Below are 21438 nucleotides of genomic sequence, written 5' to 3'. Positions count from 1 at the left end.
ATAATCAATGTGCAGTCACTAGGAGCTTCTGCAGGTAATGAAAACTAGTATGTGGGCTGGTCTCAAAGAACAATCTGCTCTGATAAATGGGGCTGGCAGTGGCTGGCAGCCACTGTGGAAAAGAGTGCTGTGATCACACAAATCTGCTCCTTTGGTTACTTGCTGAGTTGCAAGTTGAAGCTCCTGTGGCTGTAAATACACCTTTACCTTTCTTAGGGGAATATCTAGCTCTGCAGCTTTCACCAGACACTAGATAATTTAGTAGTTCGTGAATATTTATTAGCATGCATTCCATCTACTCCAAAAGTAGCTGCGTATTTGAGCTGTTGATGAAGGCAAGCTTTGAAACAGAAGGGGAAGAAAGGACAAGTAAGTTGATTACCTTCCCATTGGTATGGTAGCAAGTTCTCAGTGATGCTGTTAGGTTTTGTGCCAGCAAATGCATGAGAGTCTGGGGTTTGCTTTTAATGTATGCTATCAGGACATGCTTGACCAGCTCATTGCTAGGCTAGATGCTGACATTCTCCATACCACAGAAAAGGGTGAGCTCCTTCAATGCTTTGATAGTCCCCTCAGTGTGAGATCTGGTTTGACTAAATCGACTGACAAATGCTACTGGCTAAAAGGGGAGAGTCCCTCCTGTGCTGTTTCAGCCCCATCACTGCCTCACCAACCAGACATACCAGGCAATACTCATAGGGGAACACATAAAGAGAGGACAGACCTGATGGAGTTGTTGGTCACATCTGGATCCTTGGCAGAAATGATCTGTATGGTGGTTCCAATATCCACATCCTCAGGCACTTCCACAAAGTACATGCTGGGCTCAAACACAGGAGGTTCATCCACATCCTCCACACTGATGTGGACGGTGGTGGTGTCACGGAAGGGACCCAGGTTCAGGAACCTCATTTCCAGGTGGGGGTTGGCACCCTCTACTTTCAAGGTGTAGCTTTTCTTGCTTTCAAAACTTAAAGGCTGAGGAGAAAAATATATCTAGCATTAGGCACACTGAGCCATATGATTTAGACCATATAGTTTTAATTTTCAGAAGTAAAATATGACTTGTAATATAAACTTATGCTGCTTTTAAAAAATAAATATCTTCTATGATTTTCAGTCATGAGGGCAACAAAGATAAATATTTGCAGATGGACACAAAGTGTTGAATGGAAAGCGTAGTAATAGAAATGACACTGTATACTTCTTTAATTTAATTTGACAGCTGAACTGAAAAAAAATGGGAGAAATACTTGCAGGTCACTTAAAAATACATATTATTTCATTCTTCTTGCTAAAATGAAAATAAAAGCAGCAACACCACCACTGCACTGTGATATACATAGCCTGTTTCATGCCACTCTGATGAAAATATAGGCAGAAACAGACAGTATAGGAGTTCCTGAAAACCAGGTAAAGATATGAAGAGTCTGTTCCTCAAAAATGGCTCCAGTGTCAGGAACAACACTTCCACAAATAAGGTGGAGGTCCCAATTAGCATACTCTTTTTTTCCCTGAAGAGACTGCAGTCTTGTCTCCAAAGAGCCTTGTCTGCCAAGTGATAAAGAGCTCCAGTGGGAGCAGGGAACAGCTGCTCTTGCAAGATCCTGTTCCAGTTTTTGTCAGTAATTCATCCCTCCTGGAAGTTAGGTTTTTCACCTCCTTTCAGTAGGTATCCTAAACACAGGTTCACAGTCCAGGTATGATGAGTGCTAGGATTTGAATGCCCTCCCGGTCTAGAGAACAATTTAATTTCAAAGCATTATAAGGCATCCCTGTCGTCTTCCTGAAGGAGCTCTTCCACTTTGTATAAAATATGATATACTCAAGTATTATTTGAAACAAGGAGTTCCTTTCCCTTTCCTTTTCTCTTTCTCCTTCCCCTTTCTAATGGATAAAGGGGGCCAGCTTCCTCTGTTAGTAGTTTCATGAATTAGATTTCCTATCTAGACAAAACTACGTATTTGCTGCACATGGATATAGTTAATTAATGCTGACACTGAACTGCTCAAAAAATACACTTTTCATCTCTGTCCCCTCCTCTTTCCACAGATACCTGAATAAGGTGTCTCCAAAAACCTGCTTAGAACTAAATAGGGAATTCCACATTTAATGTGCAATTTACCAGTCTTGGTAACAATAATTAAAAGAATTTGACAAACCAGAATGACGTTATGGATGGATCAGTCCAAAATATAAAAAATTTTTCACCAGATGAAGTACAGCTCATAGAGGACACAGTCACACTTCCCGAGTTGCAGTCAGAAGTTACAAGCAATTGCACTGTGGTTAAATGTTCACAACACTTTACTTGTATAATCTGGGGAGTTTTGATTACAGAATCACAGAACCACAGAATATGCTGAGTTGGAAGGAATTAGCAAGGATCAAGTCCAATCCTTAGCCCTGCACACACCATGTGCCCAAGAGTATCATCCAAATGCTTCTTGAACTCTGCCAGGCTTGGTGCTACAACCACTTCCTGGGGAGACTGTTCCAGTGCCCAACCACCCTCTGGGTCAAGAATCTTTTTCTAATATTCTACCTAAACTTGAACACCCCCTGAATTCAGTCATGTCCTCAGTACTTGTCTACTGCCACAACAACTTCCTTCTTGAGTTGTAGAAACATTGCAGGGACATACAGAAGCTCATGCTTTCAAAATGAGTACCAGTACTAATGTTCTGCATAGGAATGCCTGCCGCGGTCCGAAGGGGGGATGGGACCGTGGCACAGCACGGCTCCGGGACACAAGGGAGGGTGCAAGTAGAATCCTTTGTTCACGTGTGCACGCAGTCTTTTATCAGCTCGGGAGAGGAAAGGGCCAGAACATAGGGCGGAGCATGAGACAGACAAGCGGGGCGACAAACCAGGATAGGGACACTGGCAAAAGGGGGAGGAGTGGGGGAAGCAGGGAGCAGACAAACTCATGGCAAGCCTGGGCATGTCCAGGCTGTGCACTGTGTAGTATGAATACAATGAAACCACATAATAACAGTAAAGTCCATATAATAACTGTAAGGTCCATATAATAAAATCCTGTTGATTGCTGTATGTTTTTTTCCACACCTGGAACTGTTCCCATCACAAATGCCTGAGGTTCTTGAAATTATAAAACTGAAAATCATTCAACATTTAGTACGTGTGAGTGAGGAATGAAGACTGGAATGGAAGCTGGTTTTTTGTTCTGGGGACACGACAGTCCAGTCTTGCTGGAGATGCTGTACAGTGAGTGGTACAGTATGAACTGTGCAATCTGTGGTAGCAGGTGCAAACAGATGATCTGAAACTTGCTCCTGCTGCCCTCAGTTCCACCTGGTACATCAGTGACTACTGTAGGCATAGCGCTTGTCAGCAAGGATTTGTTGAGATCCGCAAACATAATACTCATTACTGCAGAGCCATTATGGTCTACCAGTTGTATATTTATGTGCTGTAAAAATAGCAGTAAGATAGATTCAGAGGACCGAGTAAAACTTACTGTCCATCTGGAAAGGAATGTCCAATGCAAAGGTGCCTAAACATATACTAAGAAAGAGATCATAATATTTAAAGGATTCCCATGGGAAGAAAACTGCATGAGAAACATTGCATGTACACTAAAAAGGTAAGTTATAAAAAGGGCAGTTAAATCACAGCCACACTTAATAGCTATAAAATTTGACTACATTATGAAAACACATAATCACCTAGAATAATCAAGTTAGAAAAATGAGAAAAATCAAACAAGTGTGCTAGACTATCACATTTTTGATGCTCTTGTTGGCCTTGGACTCCTTCATTGTGAAAGATGGCTTTCCCTCCTGTTTTTCTCCTGTGCCAGTGCCTCAGTACCACTGGCCTTCTCATCAGATTTGTCTCCCACAGGTGCATTTAAACCTCTTTCCAATATTTGTCTCATGGGGAAGGCAAGGAGATTACCTTCTGTGAACTGAGCATGCTGCAAAACACACCCAAGAGGAGAGGCAACCCATGGAAACCACTCCTTATCCTTGCCCTCCTTCCCCCAGTGCTGAGACAGGCACTGAGAGTTTCACCATGCAGGAGGGATTTAACAAGACCCGCTGTGAGAAACTGATTGATCAGGTAGCATCAGGGGAGGAGGGCAGGGAAGGGCTATCCTGAGTGCCTGGGTACTGGCTGGGTAACGCACCACTCTGCCTTCCATGGGCAATGCGAAAGGGAATGCAGGGAGATGAGGGAGATAGGGTGAGCATCAGTCTTACAGGTAGGGAGCTTGGAACAAGCTGTAGCTCTTCAGGAGGTGCTCAACATTTTGTGGGATTAGTGGGCTAAGCAAAGTAGCCTCAAGACCACAAGCAGTGGTCTTATCAGTAACTGTAAATTCTGGCTTTCTGACACTCATGATAGAAGTCTTAGTTATTTCATTTGGGAAATTTGTCAAGAAAAATTAAACAGAAACTTTTGTTTTCTTTTAAATAAGAGTTCATTCTGGGTTTAGAAATTCTCTCTCTCTCCCCCCATTTTGACATCCTTTTCTGTCCACACCAGTTGAATTAATTTTTTTTCTTTCTTGAGTGGATTCAAAGGATGACTTTCCCAATATTTGGCTATTGATAATCACAACATTACATAAAGCTACAGGCATATATTGAATGTTACAAACATTTATGTACAGTAGGTGGATTGAGCAGTATGTACCTGATGTCATCTAGCAAAACTCTATTCATAATAACAAAAGTCAAGCCTATTGACATATTTACTCCAAAGAAATTATTTGTTTTAATCAGTAAATGAGTGAAAGATTACACTAGAGTTTGCATTCAACATTTCTTTCATTCCAGAAAACATGCTTAACTTTAGGGACTACTATGCATAAACAAGAGTTGGGGAAAGGTGACCATAAATACAAGCTTAAATGCTTTGCTCTAGGGCATAGAGGCTTGCAAGGTCAAATCTCTCCCATGTATTGTTGCATTTTAGTGCCCAATTTAATCCCAGGCTATTTAAATGGAAACTATACTTCCTTATTAGTACACTAGATATGCTTAGGCAGAAATATGGTTACAATTTCATAACCTAGAAACAGAGTTGAACTTCTAACATTTATGTAAGATTGTAGAATAAATATCCTATAGCAGGGAGCCTAAGCAAAAATACTCTATGCCTTTCTGCATAGCCTGCAGTACAGAGTACTAGCAGTTTCACAGCTGCCATTTTAGCGTCGGCTTCTTCTAGCCTAATTAGCATTTATGGATCTTCAAGCAGCAATTAAAAAAAACAACACTGCCTGGGTTTTATTGGTTTATAAATAATTCTAAGGCATGCTTTATTATTGTTTGTGGAACACCAGAGTGAAAAATACATACAGTTCAAATGCAAATATTGATCTAATTTCTTGCATTGTAGGATAATTAAGATACAGAGAATATTTAAATAGATAAATAGTGAATCAGAACATTCCTTTAGAGGGAAAAGACATGTTTATGCTAATGTGCTGTCCCCACTTTATAAAAGTGGCTCCTAGGAACGCAGTCTGCTTTCATATTTTAGCAATAAATGTTAAAGAAATTATGGTTTATAGCAGGAAAGGGGTTACTGTCATGTAATGGGAACCAAGTTCCTGAAGGCATAAGGGAATATTCCATGCATAAAATGTAAGCAGGACTGTTAGCCATATGAATTACTATAAAAAGGAAACTTTTCTACCTTTCTTACAGTTATGATGCCAACTTGGTAATTAGGATCAGTGTTAATGTCGAAGACATCCAGGCCATCTCCATCCACAAGGCTGTATTTCATCTCTGCATTTATGCCTTCATCCAGGTCTTTAGCAACCACACGGCCCACAGTGGAGCTGACAGGAGCGGACTCCAGCACACTCATCTGATAATGCTCTGGCACAAGCAGCAGAGAGGGAGAGAGGAGAAAAAAACAGGCTGTGAGAGGGAACCAAAACCTGCACAGCAATGCAAAGATTGGATCAGGGCAGCCCACAACACTGCATGGCCTGCAGGGAGTCTCTAGTACCTTACCCAAAGCTGCAACAGCAGTGTGATTGCCTTTCAAAAGCTGAATTTCCCGGGAAAGTTTTATTTATGTGTTTGTTATATCAACAGGTTTGTTCAATGGGTTCTTTTCAAAACTGCAAAACACATGAAAATAGGAACTTCAACTAGAAAAATAGGGCAATTAACACCAGTGCTGTTGCAGCCATTATATAAAGCAGGATATGAAACCAATTTAATAGGACAGGTATCTTTTATTAGATCAGCTTGTACAGCAGGAATAAACACAAGTTTTGAGCAGCATAAATCCTTTCTGAAGTCCCTACAAACTTCTTTTGAGATTGAACAAAGCTCAGGAGCTTGCCTGTGTCTTCCAAATTTACCAGTTACTCTATTAAAATATATTGCCTCTCCCTATGAATACTGTCTTGAGCGCATTTGCTGCCTTGCTAATTTGCTTAGCAGCAAGCCTGGGGAAAGAATGATTTGCTATTTTAAAAGTGTATTTTGAAAAAAAAGTTGTATCTAAAATACTCTTCTGCCATCAGACTTTATTTTCAAACCTGCCTTGATGTACTCTCTCTATTGACTCCCCCAACTATTGAGCTTTACAAGGCAGATTAACACAAAGAATGGGGTTGGATCTCTTCTCATTTGTCTTAATCAAGAGTTTGATATCAGCTACAATTCATGCCACTTTCAAAACACAGTTGACAATGGTTTACTCAACAAGTTGCTCTGACAGAAGAAAAAATGTGGAAGTTGAGACTTCTTGCTGATCTTAGTGGAATCCTTTGATTTATCAGTGCAACATACAGAAACAGATGGAGAAGGAGAATAAAAACAAAAAAATAACTGCAGGAGTTTTCATTTCTCAGCAAGATGAAAAAAATGGCAAAACCAAAAGGCTTGAGATTGATTAACACCACTAAAAGAATCAACTTCAAAAAACCACAAATTATATCCCTTGAAAGATTTAGTTCAATCAAAACTGAAAAGTTTCTTTCAAATTTTTAACAGTAATATAGAATTATGTAAATAAATGTGATAAAATCTTAAAAACAAAGAGCAAAATATTGCAAATCTTGTTTTGAAATTCACTTTTGTAAATACAAAGTAGTGTTTCTGATAAGAGGGGAGTTGCCTATTTTTGCATTCCATTAACTGTGGTTGTTACATATCTTAAGGTTTAATTGTATACTGCAAGTTTTAGATGAACCTTTCCTGAAGAGCAGCCTGTATGACAACCCACTCCACACTGGCAGCACAGCTACAAGATGCTCCCCTGCTGTGGCCTGGCTGGAGTGTTGAATGAATTATCTTTCAACTTTCAGCACTGCCATATGTCCCTGATTTGACAGACATCCTTCTGGAGATAGGATGACAAGACAATCAGGGCAGCAATTAGCAGCCAAAGGCAATGGCCATTATCAGTCTGAACACAAAAGTCCTCCTTCCTGCCTTTTTCTGTAAACCAATTCCCCACCCTTTAAAAAAAAGTGTTGTCTTTGATAATCTTGGAGGTCAGAAACCTTTTCTGAAAGACAAGGTGGTGAATGATTCACTTTGACATTTTTCTGAAGGAGAGTTTTGTATTGATCTGAAATTCCACCCATCTCTAATTGTCACTATCCTGAGTTTGAAAATGGCTGGCATGAGAGCAAACAGCAGACATATGAGTCATCTACCGGTTTTTGCCCGTCCTGGCACAGTGGATACTCACTCTGTGGAAATCTGGGTGGATTATCATTGACATCAGAGAGGGTGATGTTGACTGTGGTTGTTCCAGCTAATCCTCCCAGCTGTCCACCCATATCCTTGGCCTGGATAATCACTTCATAATATTCTTTTGCTTCTCGGTCCATGTTCATTAGAGCTGTTCTAATTAAGCCTGAGATTTGAGGTAGAAAGGGGTTTGGGAAACAAAAGAAAATGGCAGTTAAAGAGTACACAAAGAATGTGGAGGGCTCTTGCTCCTGCATTGCAGTCCCTGTGTCAAGAATGAGACCAGGCTCTGCATTCAGTTCCAGCTTTTCTGGCAGAGTAAAACTCACCCAAGTGGAATCTAGGTTAACAGAAGGTGTGAATTTTAAAGAAGCCCAGTTAAAACGCATCAGCTCTGGGGCAGGCTGTCTGTTCAAAATTTAAATGTTGCCTTCCCAGGAAAAGCTTTTTGGTAATACTGTGCTACGTCAAATTAAGGCCCTGTTCGGGCTCACTATCTCCCCATAAAAGCAGGAAGTGATACGCTCAGTTCAAAGACACATCAAGACGAGTTTTCCAGAGTGTCCCTGGACACGCGGTCCTGGAGGCCACCTGACATGAGCCCGCCGGCTTTGCTTGTGTCTGTCGGGACCCAGGCTGGGGCTACGAGAGCAGAACGTGGGGAGACGGCGCTGTCCCGGGCCGGCTGTGCCCGCTCCGAAGGGGTCACCCTGCTCCTGCCACACCGCAGAGCGTCCCTTTCCTTCGGGGTAACACTACTGCAAGAGGACATGAGGTGGCAGCAACACTTCTCTTATGAAGGCTGCGAGGAGCCGGCCCGGGCAGCGCTGCCAGTGCCGCGGGACTGCCGCGCTCCCGGGAGCTCCTGCCGCTCCCCGTATAGCTGCTCATCTCAGCGCTGACCGCCCTCCAGTCCTCCCAGCTCCACCCATTCCTCACGCCTCCAGCACCTCCGGCGTGACTGCCCCACAGTCCCCAAGAAGGGGAGATGCAGTGGCCGCTGGTGCAGCCCGGGAATGAGCTGCCAGGGGACACTCCCCAGGGCACCAAAGGCCCTTGCTTGCTACATTTGGGATGCCCTCCTGGGTGGGGGAAAATATGTGGCCACCACAGGCACCATGCCAGTCACACGGCTCAACACGCAGAACTTGCACATCAGGACACTATTAACTTGAGTGATCTGCATTTAGTCTTTATTTTTAGCAGAAAGACAACGTATGGGTTTAATAAAAAAGCAGTAAAAAGATATTGCGTTGGCAATTATCACTGTGTGCAGAAGGGAAGAAATAGTGACCAGTACTGAACAACTTGCAGTGCGCTATTTTAATCTTGCTGCATGGAGTCCTTCAGAGTCCCATCCTGCAAAGCTCATTGATTCCTGTGAAGTGCTGTAGCTCCTCAAATCCCATGGATATAAATAGGATATGAAAATGCTTAGCATTTTGGGAAGTATTTTCTCCATATATGAACACTTTGCAGGGAATTTCCACTCTTGCCTTGTCATTAATACAGAACAGGCTTGACCTAAAAAAAGGCATCAGGGCCTCAAACTCAGGCTCTGCCATGCCTGTCTTTGGGGCCTCTGGTCCCTAGAGAAGGGCCAGACCAGGACACCAGGACTCAAGCCAGATCAGGGACCCAGAGGAGCAGCACTGCAGTGCAGGGAACATCTGATGCTGCTGCACACAACCAGTCAGCAAAGAAATGCTAAGAATGATGGGGAACATTAAAACATTCCTTAGGGCTTTGGGAAAGGCTATAGGAAAGTTTCAGGCCCTTGGATCTTCCAAAATAAATGTGCTGGCACCATTTCTTTCACTAAACTGAGTGAGGTTTGTGCTCCTAAAACAAGTAGTAAAGAGCATAAGTGTTGTCCTTTCTTTTCTATAACAACCAGATGATTTCTTGGGAAGTGGGAGACTCAGGGGCCTTTGCTTATCTGCTCGAAGGGATTTAAATCTACTTTATCTTCTAAGGGAATATGTTTGTGGTCAGGCTGTAAAAGTATTCTGGAAAAAGGTAGGAGGAGGCTCTCAGCCTTCCTTTGAAGCTGTGCTTTCACATAGACATTTGTTCAGCACCTGTGAGGCCAGAATACCAACAGGAGCATACTTCTGGAACCAAGAAATTGTGTTAGGAGGTAAACATTTGGGGTAAGGACCCCAAATGCTTCTAGAAGAGGAGTATACTGAAATGAATTGTCCACTACTGGGTGTTTTAATTACTATCTATCAATGTAAAGGAGCTGTTGATGGTTTATGCTGTAGCTGTGTTTTAGAAGAATGTCAGAGCTGCAATTGTATTTTGTGGGTTACTAAATTCCTCAGGTGGTTTTGCACAGGCCAGGCCGATTAGAGCCCTGTGCTTGTGATGGGGAAATGATTTCTGGCTCATAACAGTGATTAGCCTAAATGGGATTCCTGTTGCCCACTGAGGCAGCTAAAGGCTCAGCCATCTCTGATCCTGTCCAGAGATGCAGGTCTAAGTGACTGGAAACTAGTAAGTGGGGAAAGAGACATTTTCTGGCTTAAATACCAATAATGTATTTAAGGGCCTATCTTCTGTCTAAGTTGCACTCTGTGGTTGATAACCTGCTTAAAAAAGCAACATTACTGGTATATTTAAATATATGTAAATATAAATAAAGCTAAGGAAATAACATATCACATACAAGTTTGTCTTTGGCTAGAGCATCTACTCTGTAAACTGCTAACTTTCAGAAGTAGATTATGCAGTGTTTTTCTATGTTGTTCCCTAGGGCTCAGCAGTGACTATTGTCTCATGAGTTTCTGACCTTAGCACTACAGATGCCCTTTAGAAACTGTCAAAATCTGTCAGATTCCTCTTTTGAATATAAACCTTGGACATATACGGAAAAGAGAGAGAGAAAGCAAGCAAAACAAAGAGATTGTCCTACAGATAAATTTAAGGTTATTAACAAGAACACCCTTAAGTAAAACTACTCTTAAGAACATCATCCTTTAGCTTGCACTTTCCAGTCCTGGTTAGCTCATAGATTTTTTTTTCCACTAAGCCTTGTTATCAACTAGATCTGTTGAAGACATTTTGCAATGATAGAGGGTAGCAAGAGTATTTACAGTACCAAACACACTCAGATCCCCAGCTGCAGAATATGGTCATTCAGAGGAATATATCACTGCAAAAAGCACATTCTTCTTCAGGAACTCACTACCATAGCCTTACTTTAGCCCTCACACAGTGCTGCTCTATCTTGGCTCTAAGCCATAGAAATTTATTTCTCTGTCCACAGTCATGATGCGCTGCCCTTGCTTTCTGCTTGCAACTTTTTCTTTTGGTTTTCACACTGACTCATTCCCTGATGGAATAACATACCTGTCCGAGAGTCCACAGAGAAATACGGCTGTCCTTGGAGAATACTGTATACTACTCTTGCGCTGTTCCCATAGGTTGGGTCATCAGCATCTGTCGCTGTCACCTGGATAACAGAGGTGCCTGACAAAAAAACCATCAAGATAAGACCTTGTGGGAAAAAGAGCTGGCGTGAAAAGTACACAGGTCAAAGTAAATTGAAATGCCCAACAGGAGCTATACCACACTGAATTTCTTCATTTGATGCTCATAGTCCTTGTACTTATTGCTCATACTTGTACCTCATTAGCACTAAAGAAATTAATTGGCATTAATTTATCATGTGTCTATAAGAAGATATAAAAGAGCAAGTACTCTATGGACCACAGTTACAGAATTGCTGATCTAACAGTACTTTGTTATGGTTTGCAGAGAGATGGTAGTTATATACTGCTTGCTTCTTTTCCCCTTTTCTTGATTTTAAATGTTATTTAAAGGCAGCTCAAATAAGTTTCATATCTATGCTGACATAAATCACGAACTGTTGTCACAGGCCCCTAGATGCTGTATATCGACTAAGAGATGGAAATTGTATGCAAATAGTGAGCATGAAGGGAGGTATCTCTCAGATAATCTTGCTGTGGGATTGCGGTTTACATTGCATGACCCAGAGATTATACACTGCTGAAGTGCTTTTTGGAACCCACACAGAGGCATGTATTTTTCTTTCTTCAATTGGTTTTCAAGGTCTGCTTCCTCTGAAGCTAGTAATGGCTTGCAGGTGATGTAATTTATCACGAACAAGGAGAAGGTGAAGCACGACTGAAATATATGTGAGTTTTGACTCCTTAAAATGTCAGACAATGCCTTCATGAATGTATCTAGCCTTCTACATAATGTTTTGTGTTAGAAACAAATCAAGTATTACTAGATAAGGACTAGAAAATAAACCTGAATTCAAGCTAGCCATTACCATTAAGAAACATTATTTCTGACTGTAGTTATTGTATTTGATGCTTCTCTCTACCTTTATGTCAACATAATATTGAAGAATGAGAAGTTGAAGCATATCTGTAACTTCAAGACATGAGATTTATATGTTATTATCTCTGCAGTGATGTCACAGAGCCAAAAAGCAATAACCAAAAGCCAAAAAGCAACTCAAGACAAAGAAAAAAATCCAGAAAAACAGTGTTTTGTGTGATTATTTGATTTCTTATATGGAAATGGTTTCTCCTAATTTGTGTAGGTAGGAAGGCTGCTGTTTGCCTTGTAATAACAGGACTGTCTTCAACATGACCTCATTCTCTAAAAGTGGAGGGCAAATAGTACTAGAATCTCAGGATTCAGTGAACTTTGTTTAGTGCAAGCTTACATGGATTAGAAGGAGGTAAGGATTGTTTTCATATCCCCATGTTTTCAAGGGCTCCTGGACAGTATTTGAGCTCTCAGTATGAACTAGAACAGCTTGCTAAAATGATGTCATTTTCTGGATGGTAATGGCTGTCTACTGGTCATTTCTATTGCTGCCATCTGATGGCAGGGGAGAAGGGGTATTATTTTACTGTGAGTTATCTGAGCATAGCACGTTTGATCTTTTTTCAGCTCTTGGGCTTCCTTTGGCATGTTTTCTTTGGGAGGGCCCCAGCTGGTGCTGTTGTAAAGCCTGCTCTCCCTCTTCTACAGCAGTCAGGCAACCCAGGGTAAGCTCTTCTGTCCTACAGCTCCTGCACAAGCAAAAGCTGAGTTCTAGGAGTCAGGGAATTTGTGTTTTGGTGACCATCTCCAATTTGCTTATAAGGGAAAGAGACTCCACAAAGTCTGTCTTACCCACAGGTGACATTTCTGGAACAGAGGCTACATAAGGTCCATCCAGGAACTTGGGTTCATTGTCATTGATGTCTTGTATTTTGATGATAAACTCTGACTCCGGTTCCATTGGCCTTCCTGTTCGCCTGTCCAGAGCCTGTGCTCTGAGGGTGTACTGTGACCTTTCTTCCCGGTCCAGTCGCTGAATGGCATGAATATCCCCTGTTGTATCATCAATTGTAAACACAATGCCAGCTCCCTCTCCTGAGAGGATGTATTTGATCGAACCATCTCCCCTGTCCATGTCAGAGTGGAGCTGCAGAAAGGAACAGGATTCAATTAGACCATGAGCTGGGTAAGCAGCTGCTGAGAAACACTAAGCACATGATCATCCTGAGCATGTTGGTCTCACTGTTGGGACTCACAAGCTGGTTTTAATGAACATGCTTTGCTGAAAGAGGCAAATACTCAGTAAAGTTTGTATCACAGAGTTGCAATTAAAACCCCTCTCCTGTCTTCCTATTTCTGCACCCACACCTGTGCCAGAAGAAAAGTCAGAGGCACCCAAACAGGAATAGTCTCTGTGTCTGTTTGGAATCTCATTCAACACAATAATTGTCTTTTGCCTGGTTGCAGTGGTCGCTGAGTAGGCTTGGGATAGAGTGAGGTCAGCAAAGCCACAGACTGAGCTTGCTTACATGGCTTAAGACGAGTCAGATATTATAGGGGTAGTATAATATAGGGGCAAATAAGGCAAATCTGTTTGGGATCAAGTGGAAAGCAAGATGGGAGAACTACTCAGTAACTGTTATGATTCAGAAATATTTTAATTTTATTTTCATGTAAATTTTAGCAGTAAAATTAGTCTGGATCCTTACATCTTCAGGAAAGAATCACTGTGAAACAGTAGGTAAGGTAAGCAGCAAGAAACATTTGATTGTGTCCATTGCAGGCTACAGAGATGAGACATATCCCAGATTTTCTACAAAATTATCTAACAGATTTATTGCATGACTGTCAATTAGTTCTGAGCAGCCACAGATAGCAATGAGTGCAACAGAACAAAGCAAAAGTAAATGCAGTGCTAATAATAATCTAAACCAGGGAAACAAATCATTCTGGGGACTATGTTCTCTTAAGCACCTGTTTCCCATGAAATACTAGAATGACTATCAAAAGACAAACAAATCACTTGATTTCACTCACACCATGAAAATCTGCAATGGTATGCTCATACTTCCATGCTTTTGAGGAACCAAGCATAAAGACCAATGGCAGGAGATGCCTGTCCCAAAAGACAGGAAGGCAATAGACTTGAGGTGTAATAATCAAAATGGTTCAGATATGAATACTGTTTTCCAGTGTGATTATCATTTTGGGAGATGAATAAAGGATACATAATAAAAAAAAAGTGGTCAAAATGGGCTGGATTCAGTTAAGCACATTTTTAAATGCAGAGATGAGTAAATTATCTCAGAAATATGGTCAGAATTAAGTATGTGTTTAATGCTTTAGTGAGCTCAAAGGACATATGGAAGTAATTTTGAAGGATTGGACCAAACATAGGTAAATATTTGTACTGGAGAGAAAAATTCTAGAATAATATACTGAATATATGAACACAGGATTGGTAGGATTTGAAGAAAGAATCCAAACAGAAATGAATAATTTATGTTGAAAAGCAGAAGTTCAACCTTTGTACATTTGATTACAGGCTATTCTCTCAAGAAAGAAAGAAGATATCACATCTCTGAGCTGTTTAAAACACACACAAAAAAGTTACAATAACTTATCACATAGGAAAAAGTTTAATAGGGATGTGGACATAATGGCTTATCTGGCATTTCTAATGCCAGAGGAGCAGCTCCTCAGCTGCTTTAGGGCACATGGTCCTACTGACTGGAGAGATGCAAGACCTTTTCCCCCAGTGAAGGGTGTGGTCAGAAGATGCTCATTGTCTAATGGTTGCCTTCCTTACTTGCCTCTCAGGTAGGTCACATGACCTACACAACTTGGACCCACTACTGATTTTAGGAGACTGATTTCAGCTGAGATGGGATCTCATGGTTTTCTATAGCCTGTCCCACCCTGCAGACAGGTCTGTATGTAGGTGGCCCATCAACCCTTACTGACCGCTGGGACAGCGAGCATTAAGGGCAGCAGCACCGCGATGTGGCTGCGAGCGTGGAAGGTGCAGGTTGTGACGATGGCCCTGTCAGGTCACTGATATTTCAATTCTTTGCTAAGGCAGTGGTCCCTGCAGTGGCTACTGCATCTGAGAGCCATCAATCCTTTGGAGGAATGCTGGCAGCTCTCAGGTGATGCATTAGCTAAATGGTGGAAGAACAAGCCCAGAAAAATTTGGCAGTGGTGAATTGTTAAATTTAGATGAATGCCACATGTATTAATTCACATGCAGGCTTCAGGGCTGCAAACTGGCATATCTTCAGGAAACACCATCTTGTGATTAATTTAAAAAAAGACAGTGGTTGTCATTATTTACCCTAAACACCCATAACTCAGACATTATTACTGTAGGAGGTAGTAAACAGGATGCTTCCAGAAGGAGAACATTACTATAACTTTTCAAATTGATTCAGAATCACTAAGCTACATTTTGGGCATTTGTTTTAGTGCACCAGTGCACCAGTGAAAGAATGCAGATGCTGAGATGGATACAGATGTTAGACCTGATTGGGGAATTAGAGCTGGGCTTGATGGAAGAAAATGTGTTTTGGAACATCAACAAGTCCTCATTAAATAAGGAAAAAGAAAAAAGGAAAAGGAAAGAAGTCAAATTCAAATTCAAAGTCAAAGAAAAGGCAAAGGCAAAGAAAAATGAAACAGAAAAGAAAAATGAAAAAGAAATTTAAAAAGGACAAAATGAAAAAGAAAAAGGAAAAAGGAGAAGGGAAAATGAACAGGAAAAGAAAAAGAAGAAGAGAAGAAGAAGAAGAAAAAGAAGAAGAAAAAGAGTAAGAAGGAAGCATTTTTTAAAATAGCAGTAGGTGTTCAGGAATGTTCAAAAGACTTAGAAGAAGCTACTGAATCAAACTTATGGGTTAAATTATACTTTCTGTCCAAAGCCGTATTTGGAATGAATACAGTTGTGAGGAGACCAAACAAGGAATGAACATGGCACACTATTAAGAATTTGGGAGGACAAGAGGATCTCTGTCTTACTGTGATTTGTTAAAAACATTGGGCCTCAACCAATGCTAGTCAGTAAGGAATGCTAGCAGCACTTTTGCAGCTTCTTTTATAACCTGCTCTATTTAGACAATCAAAAAATGAGCATAAAACATAATACTGCCAGATTGCAATAAATCTGAAAGAATTTGGTGTCTGAAGGGACTGAAGCTCACACCAAACCTAATATCAGGATGCTGTAGTTTGGAGTGTATGTAGAAGTCACTGTGTTGGAAAGGTAATCTAGTTTTAAGTCGGCTCTGTTTTATGGGTGGTGCAATAATTTGTGCTGCTATGTGGCTGACACAGAGTAGGAGGAATTCATTTTTCCTTTTTCCTCCATGTTAAGGAATGAGTATTGGAGGAATAAAGCCGGTAACTCCTGAGAAATTTTTAACTGTCAAGCTGGGTTGCTTCTTTTGATGAGAATAGTACAAAAAATTAAGGAGGCTACATCAGCATCAGAATGACATATTTCCTGGCAAAGGGCATGTGGAAGAGATTGGTGCTGCAGTGAGCAGCTCATGGGAGATCTTGCACAGCTCTGCTAATTGGTCTGTGATTTGCTCTCCCTTCTCTGCCTCCAGGGAGGTAGGACCTGCAGGGGATTTTTGAGAGAATGTGTGAGTGAGTTTGGTTGATCTGCACTGATAGTCTGTGGAAAGGATGCATTTTACTTGCTCATTCAGCCACAGTGTTTCAAATACTTCTTTCCTTTGAAACAGGGTTGGGGAGCCTCTAAAATGGCAAAATGGTGAAGTCTGTCCCCAGTTCAATTACTGACACAGTTTAGACTGATGGATGAATGTGGAAAATACCTGCTGTCACAAATGAAGGGGCTTTGGTTTCCCTAGTTCATCCTATTAGCCAATAATGGCTACCTGTAGGAAAACTGAAGCCTTGCATTTATCTGTGACAGGACCAGGAACCCTCTGAAGCTGAAGTGCTTTAAATCACTATCATGAACACTGGAGGAAAGCAAAGAATGTACTAACTTCACCTCAGGAAGTTTCTTTTCATTTCTCTGTCTAGAAGATATTTTGCACCTTGCCTTACAGTTACATAGGAAAGTTTATAGAGTCATAGCAGCCTTGGAAATCATATTAGGCAAGCCTGGACCTATGGTTCAAGTCAAGGTGCTTTTTTGGTTGCTCCAGTCATGCATAGCCAGCCAGAAACAGCTGTACAACTGGATCTATGCTGTGCATTCTTTCTCCTTCTGTCAAGGGCTTGGAGAGAGCATATGGATAAAAGCAAGGCCTGGCTATCAGGATGTTTCAGGGTATCATGGATGGTATCAGTTAGAAGAGACCCTGCCTGGCCTGGTGTGGGACTTAGGGCTGCTTTGGAGGGCTGGTGCGAGCAGCCAGCAGCAGACTGGGAGCCCTGTTGCACCTCTGCCCCACTCCACGCAAGCTTTTACGGAGCTATTTTTGAGTCAGCCCGGGGTGATTTGGGCTGAAAAATTTCTGGCCTGCCAGAACAATTAATTCAGCCCACAGTCTATTCCCTGCTGACTCCTTCCTAAGAATCCCTAAGACACAGGCAGCACGAACGCAGGCAGGCGACTTTTTTTTTTTTTTTTCGGTGGGAGGCTGCTGCTGCTTCTGAGTGCCTGCGCCTCCGGCTGTATGAGGCGAGGGGAAGCCTTTGCCTCACAGCAGTCCCCCCGGCATTCATCCCACTGCTCGGCTGGCTGCTGTGCGCCTAGTTCGGGGATGGGAGAAGATGAAACGTGTGACCCCCTGAGGCCCCTTTTGGCAGCAGAGTTCCCTGGAGCCGGGACTGCACGGAGCAGTGCTGAGTTAGGAGGCCTTCAGAGCGATCCAGCCATGTCAGCTCAGCAGTGCGTGGGACTAATTGGCCCTGTTAACCGTGGGAGCTAATTGGCCCTTGCACACCCCTGTACTAACACAGCCGTGGCGAGGGCAGCCCTGCAGAGAGCTCGCTGACGACAGCTTGGGCTTTTGTGTGGCGGGCACAGACCATGAAGAGCTGTCTCTGCCTCCCTCCCTTCGGCAGAGCTGAGTGGCGGCGAGCTCGAGAGTGTTGCCGACTGCGCCAAGTGTTTGTGCTCCTAATGACACCATCAAGTGTAAAACAAAGATGAGTCGGTTTCTCCCAGTATTTGTTTTAGCTAAAATTTGGCTCACAGTGGAAGCCTGAAGTCATTTTAGATTAACCGAGTACGTGAAATAATAAGCCTGGCCCTTGTTCCAAAGCTGGAAATTGCATGAAAACAAATATTAATTTCTTTAATCAATAGAGATATCAAGAGCTGAAAAGCTAGGTGCACAGATGAATGAAGACTAATGAGGTCTCATTTGGTGGCAATCACTAGTAATGCCATTGCTGTGGGAGGAAGGAGAGCAAATCTCACTGTCAATCACACAGGGATAAATCAGGAGGAGGTCTTTTGAAGCCCATGGATTCATTTTGATTTATACTGGTATGACTTTAGAGCACAGCTTAGCTCTATGGGATTGAAGAATGATAAATAAGAGACCAAGCTGGGCCTCTGGATACGTAATTTTTTCCCCCCTTGAGCATGGATAGCTTGGGAAAAAAAGGACCTTATATCATGTAAAAAATAAGTGATGAAATCTGAAGGATTTTTTCTGACATCCTTTCTTAGGTTTTATTTTTCGTATATACCTATATTTAGTATCCACTCAGCATAGCAGTATCTGATATTCTAGATGTGTAAAAACTTAATTGTATTGTTCAAACACTTAAGCACGGTAACTCTCCCCATCCCCAATGTCAAATTTGTCACCTTGGTGTAGAATAGAAGCAAACCTAACGCTGACCATAAACCTTTGAATAACAGAGTCAATACTTTAAACAATTCAAGGTCTTTAAAAACAGTCAGAAAATAAAGAAAAAGAATGGTTGTAGTGAGGCAAATTATGATGGCAGATATCACTGATCTGACTTCCATCAGCCATCAGCTTATTAACCAAGGAGCTGCAGAAAAGTAAATGTAAAATATTACCAACTAAATAGGATGAGCTCAGGAGTACATTTTACACTTATTTGTGTATAAATTGTGTATTTGTGGGGTATAAGGGACCAAAAAATAGGACCCTTCATGATTGGATTTAATGAGCTGTCCCTCTACTCTTCCAGATCTGTAGCAACTTCTCTGTAGTCCACAGAATTAATCTGAAGTCACGATGTGGTAAGCCAGAAGATACTTTGACCCTAGAGATTTGCAGAAAGCAAAAATTGAAATGTCAGTTTTCAAGAGAAACTGGCTATTTAATTTGATTGTGAATTTCAGCTTCCAGCTGACTTGATCATGGATAGAAGCATGATCACAAACTCTTCCTTTCTTTCCTAATCCATATATGTCAATATAACCTTGCTTTGCCTTGACATTGTAGAGTCCCTGGAAAGATCGCTGCAGATTTTCCAACACTACCTCAAATTACAGATGATGATTGATGCAGCAGATCTCTTTGAAACAGGCAAATATATTGACAGCCCCTTGAAACAGAAATTCTTCCCAAATGAAGGTGACATGAGGCAAAAGCTCTTGGGAGCAGAAGTGAAATTAATGTGGATAAATTCACTGCCTGAAAGAAGGTAGAGGCATTTAGGGAAACATCCTGTGTCTCACCACAGTCCACAGACACACAGATGCATATACTCTGCCAGATATCCTCCCGGTGCGGGTCTTACCTTCCCGACGTAGAGAGGGTCAGTTCCCGTGTACTCCTCCAGAACAAAGAACTGGTTCCACACCCAGCTCCTCTTCATACGCTGATGCAGCTTGTCTGACAGGTTGTCTTCTCGCCCTTCAGTGAGGGGCCTGGCACTTCCTGACAGCACAGTTGTAGTAAGGTCCATTAGTCCCCAAAAATACAAGGAGATGCCAAGTCCAAACAAGTTCTTTGCATTGCTCATTCTACCTGAAGTCCACATCTGTATACTAGAACTGACTTAAAAGTCCAAATGCAGTATCTTAGGTCTCTTGAGAAAAGAGTAAGTTCTCTGTGTAGTCCTTTGAAATGTCCAGGAGAGATACTGGTTCTCAGAAAGGCAGTGTCCTGTAAAGTTAAAGGAAATTCATAGGAGGATACTTTTTTCCTCAAGTCAAAAGAGTTTCCTCAATAAGAAAATATGCTACAGAGTATTTATTCTTCTATATAAAAATGCAATATCAGGATGCACACTTCCTGAAACCAGAAATACTATTACCATATAAGCTGCAGACCTGGAGCACTAGACAGAAGAAACATTAGGGGTTAGTCAATAAGTAAGAGTTCTCTGCTTTGCTAATTTAGATGTAGTGTTGTTTTGTGATATTGATTGTCAAGAGCTAAGTGCATGCTTTTTGGAAATATTTATGACCAGAAGTCCTTAGAGAATATTTAAAACCAGTTCACTCTGGCAAATTATGATAGCTAGTGAACAAGATTTGGCAACTGTCTTTCTGTTTGGAAACTATGACATTGTCATTACATACACGTCCATGCACACAAGTCTATATAAGTATAGATATTATTGCTATATGGCAAACCTTGAATATAATTTCTAGCAGCTCCAAGTTATTTCTAGTTTTAATTATTCTTTCAGCCTCTCTGTTGCTGGAATTCAGGTTTCACACTCTGCTGCCTTCTCTCTGAGGAGCTGATTGCTGCTACGAATGCAATATTTCTAGAATTTGAATGGTCAGTTAAACATTTTATAACCCACAAAATGTTTCACAGTGCTGATGGCCACATGCTATTGTATAATTTGTCCAAGCAAGTCGAGCTAACATATTTTTTCCTTGACAAGCCTGTTTAGGCAGAGGAATGCTGACCTCTGTCAGAGGACACTTTCTCATCAGTCTAGGACAACTTCTGTTGTCATGAAGTGAGTTTAGTTGGTGACCTCACTCCAGGCTATGGATTGTAGCAAACCTTTCCTTCACCATTTCGCTAAATTTAATGACTTGCTGCTGCACTCAAGTTACTCTGTCAAAACACTCCATGCATCCTCTGTTGGCCCAGTATTTTTGCTGGTCTCCTAAAGAACTCTTCTTTCTTATTTCATGACAAACAGACTCATTAGGAAAGGCGTATGGAGCTCTGAGGCTTAAGCAAGTAGTTCACTCCTCATTTTACTGCTGTTCTATTCTTAGATCTTTAGGCTTAATTAATTGATTTATCCTGTGGAAATAAAATGTAGCAGATGTCTGTCAAATATTTCCAGCTGAAATCCTCGAAAGATTTCAAAATCATAAAAAGTATTTTAGACAGTTGCATGATAATATTTTGAAGTGAAGACTAAGACAATACAAAGTTTTTAACAGAGAAGAAGAAAGTGTTTAAAAATTCCCCAGCATCCAAGCTGCTACAACTGGAGAACTGGGCACACTTTCTACAGAAACAGAAATTCAGAAATTAATCAAAAACTTGGCTGAAAT

At 41.4% G+C, this 21438-nt stretch overlaps 1 protein-coding gene across 4 annotated transcripts in view; it reads right to left on the bottom strand.

Annotated features, from left to right (window-relative positions):
• Positions 1 to 21438, bottom strand: part of CDH20 (cadherin 20) — a 123622-nt gene that overhangs the window by 18364 nt on the left and 83820 nt on the right. Inside the window, exons 2-7 of one of the 4 annotated variants that reach the window (XM_017809399.1) lie at positions 19707 to 20074; positions 12855 to 13149; positions 11049 to 11168; positions 7693 to 7860; positions 5671 to 5858; positions 725 to 978 (exon numbers count right to left, since the gene is read on the bottom strand). In XM_017809399.1, the coding sequence (XP_017664888.1) occupies positions 725 to 978; positions 5671 to 5858; positions 7693 to 7860; positions 11049 to 11168; positions 12855 to 13149; positions 19707 to 19949 (1268 nt within the window). In that variant the 5' untranslated portion in view covers positions 19950 to 20074. Of the gene's footprint in view, positions 1 to 724; positions 979 to 2644; positions 3310 to 5670; positions 5859 to 7692; positions 7861 to 11048; positions 11169 to 12854; positions 13150 to 19706; positions 20075 to 21438 lie in introns of those variants that run through there. The other 3 variants (XM_017809400.1, XM_017809401.1, XM_017809402.1) reach the window with 3 other exon arrangements.

The sequence above is a fragment of the Lepidothrix coronata genome, unplaced genomic scaffold, assembly GCF_001604755.1.
Source record: "Lepidothrix coronata isolate B3197 unplaced genomic scaffold, Lepidothrix_coronata-1.0 Scaffold26, whole genome shotgun sequence".
NCBI classification, from domain to species: Eukaryota; Metazoa; Chordata; class Aves; order Passeriformes; family Pipridae; genus Lepidothrix; species Lepidothrix coronata.
Note: the sequence above shows the minus strand (reverse complement) of the source record. Positions and strands in the feature narration are given on the sequence as shown.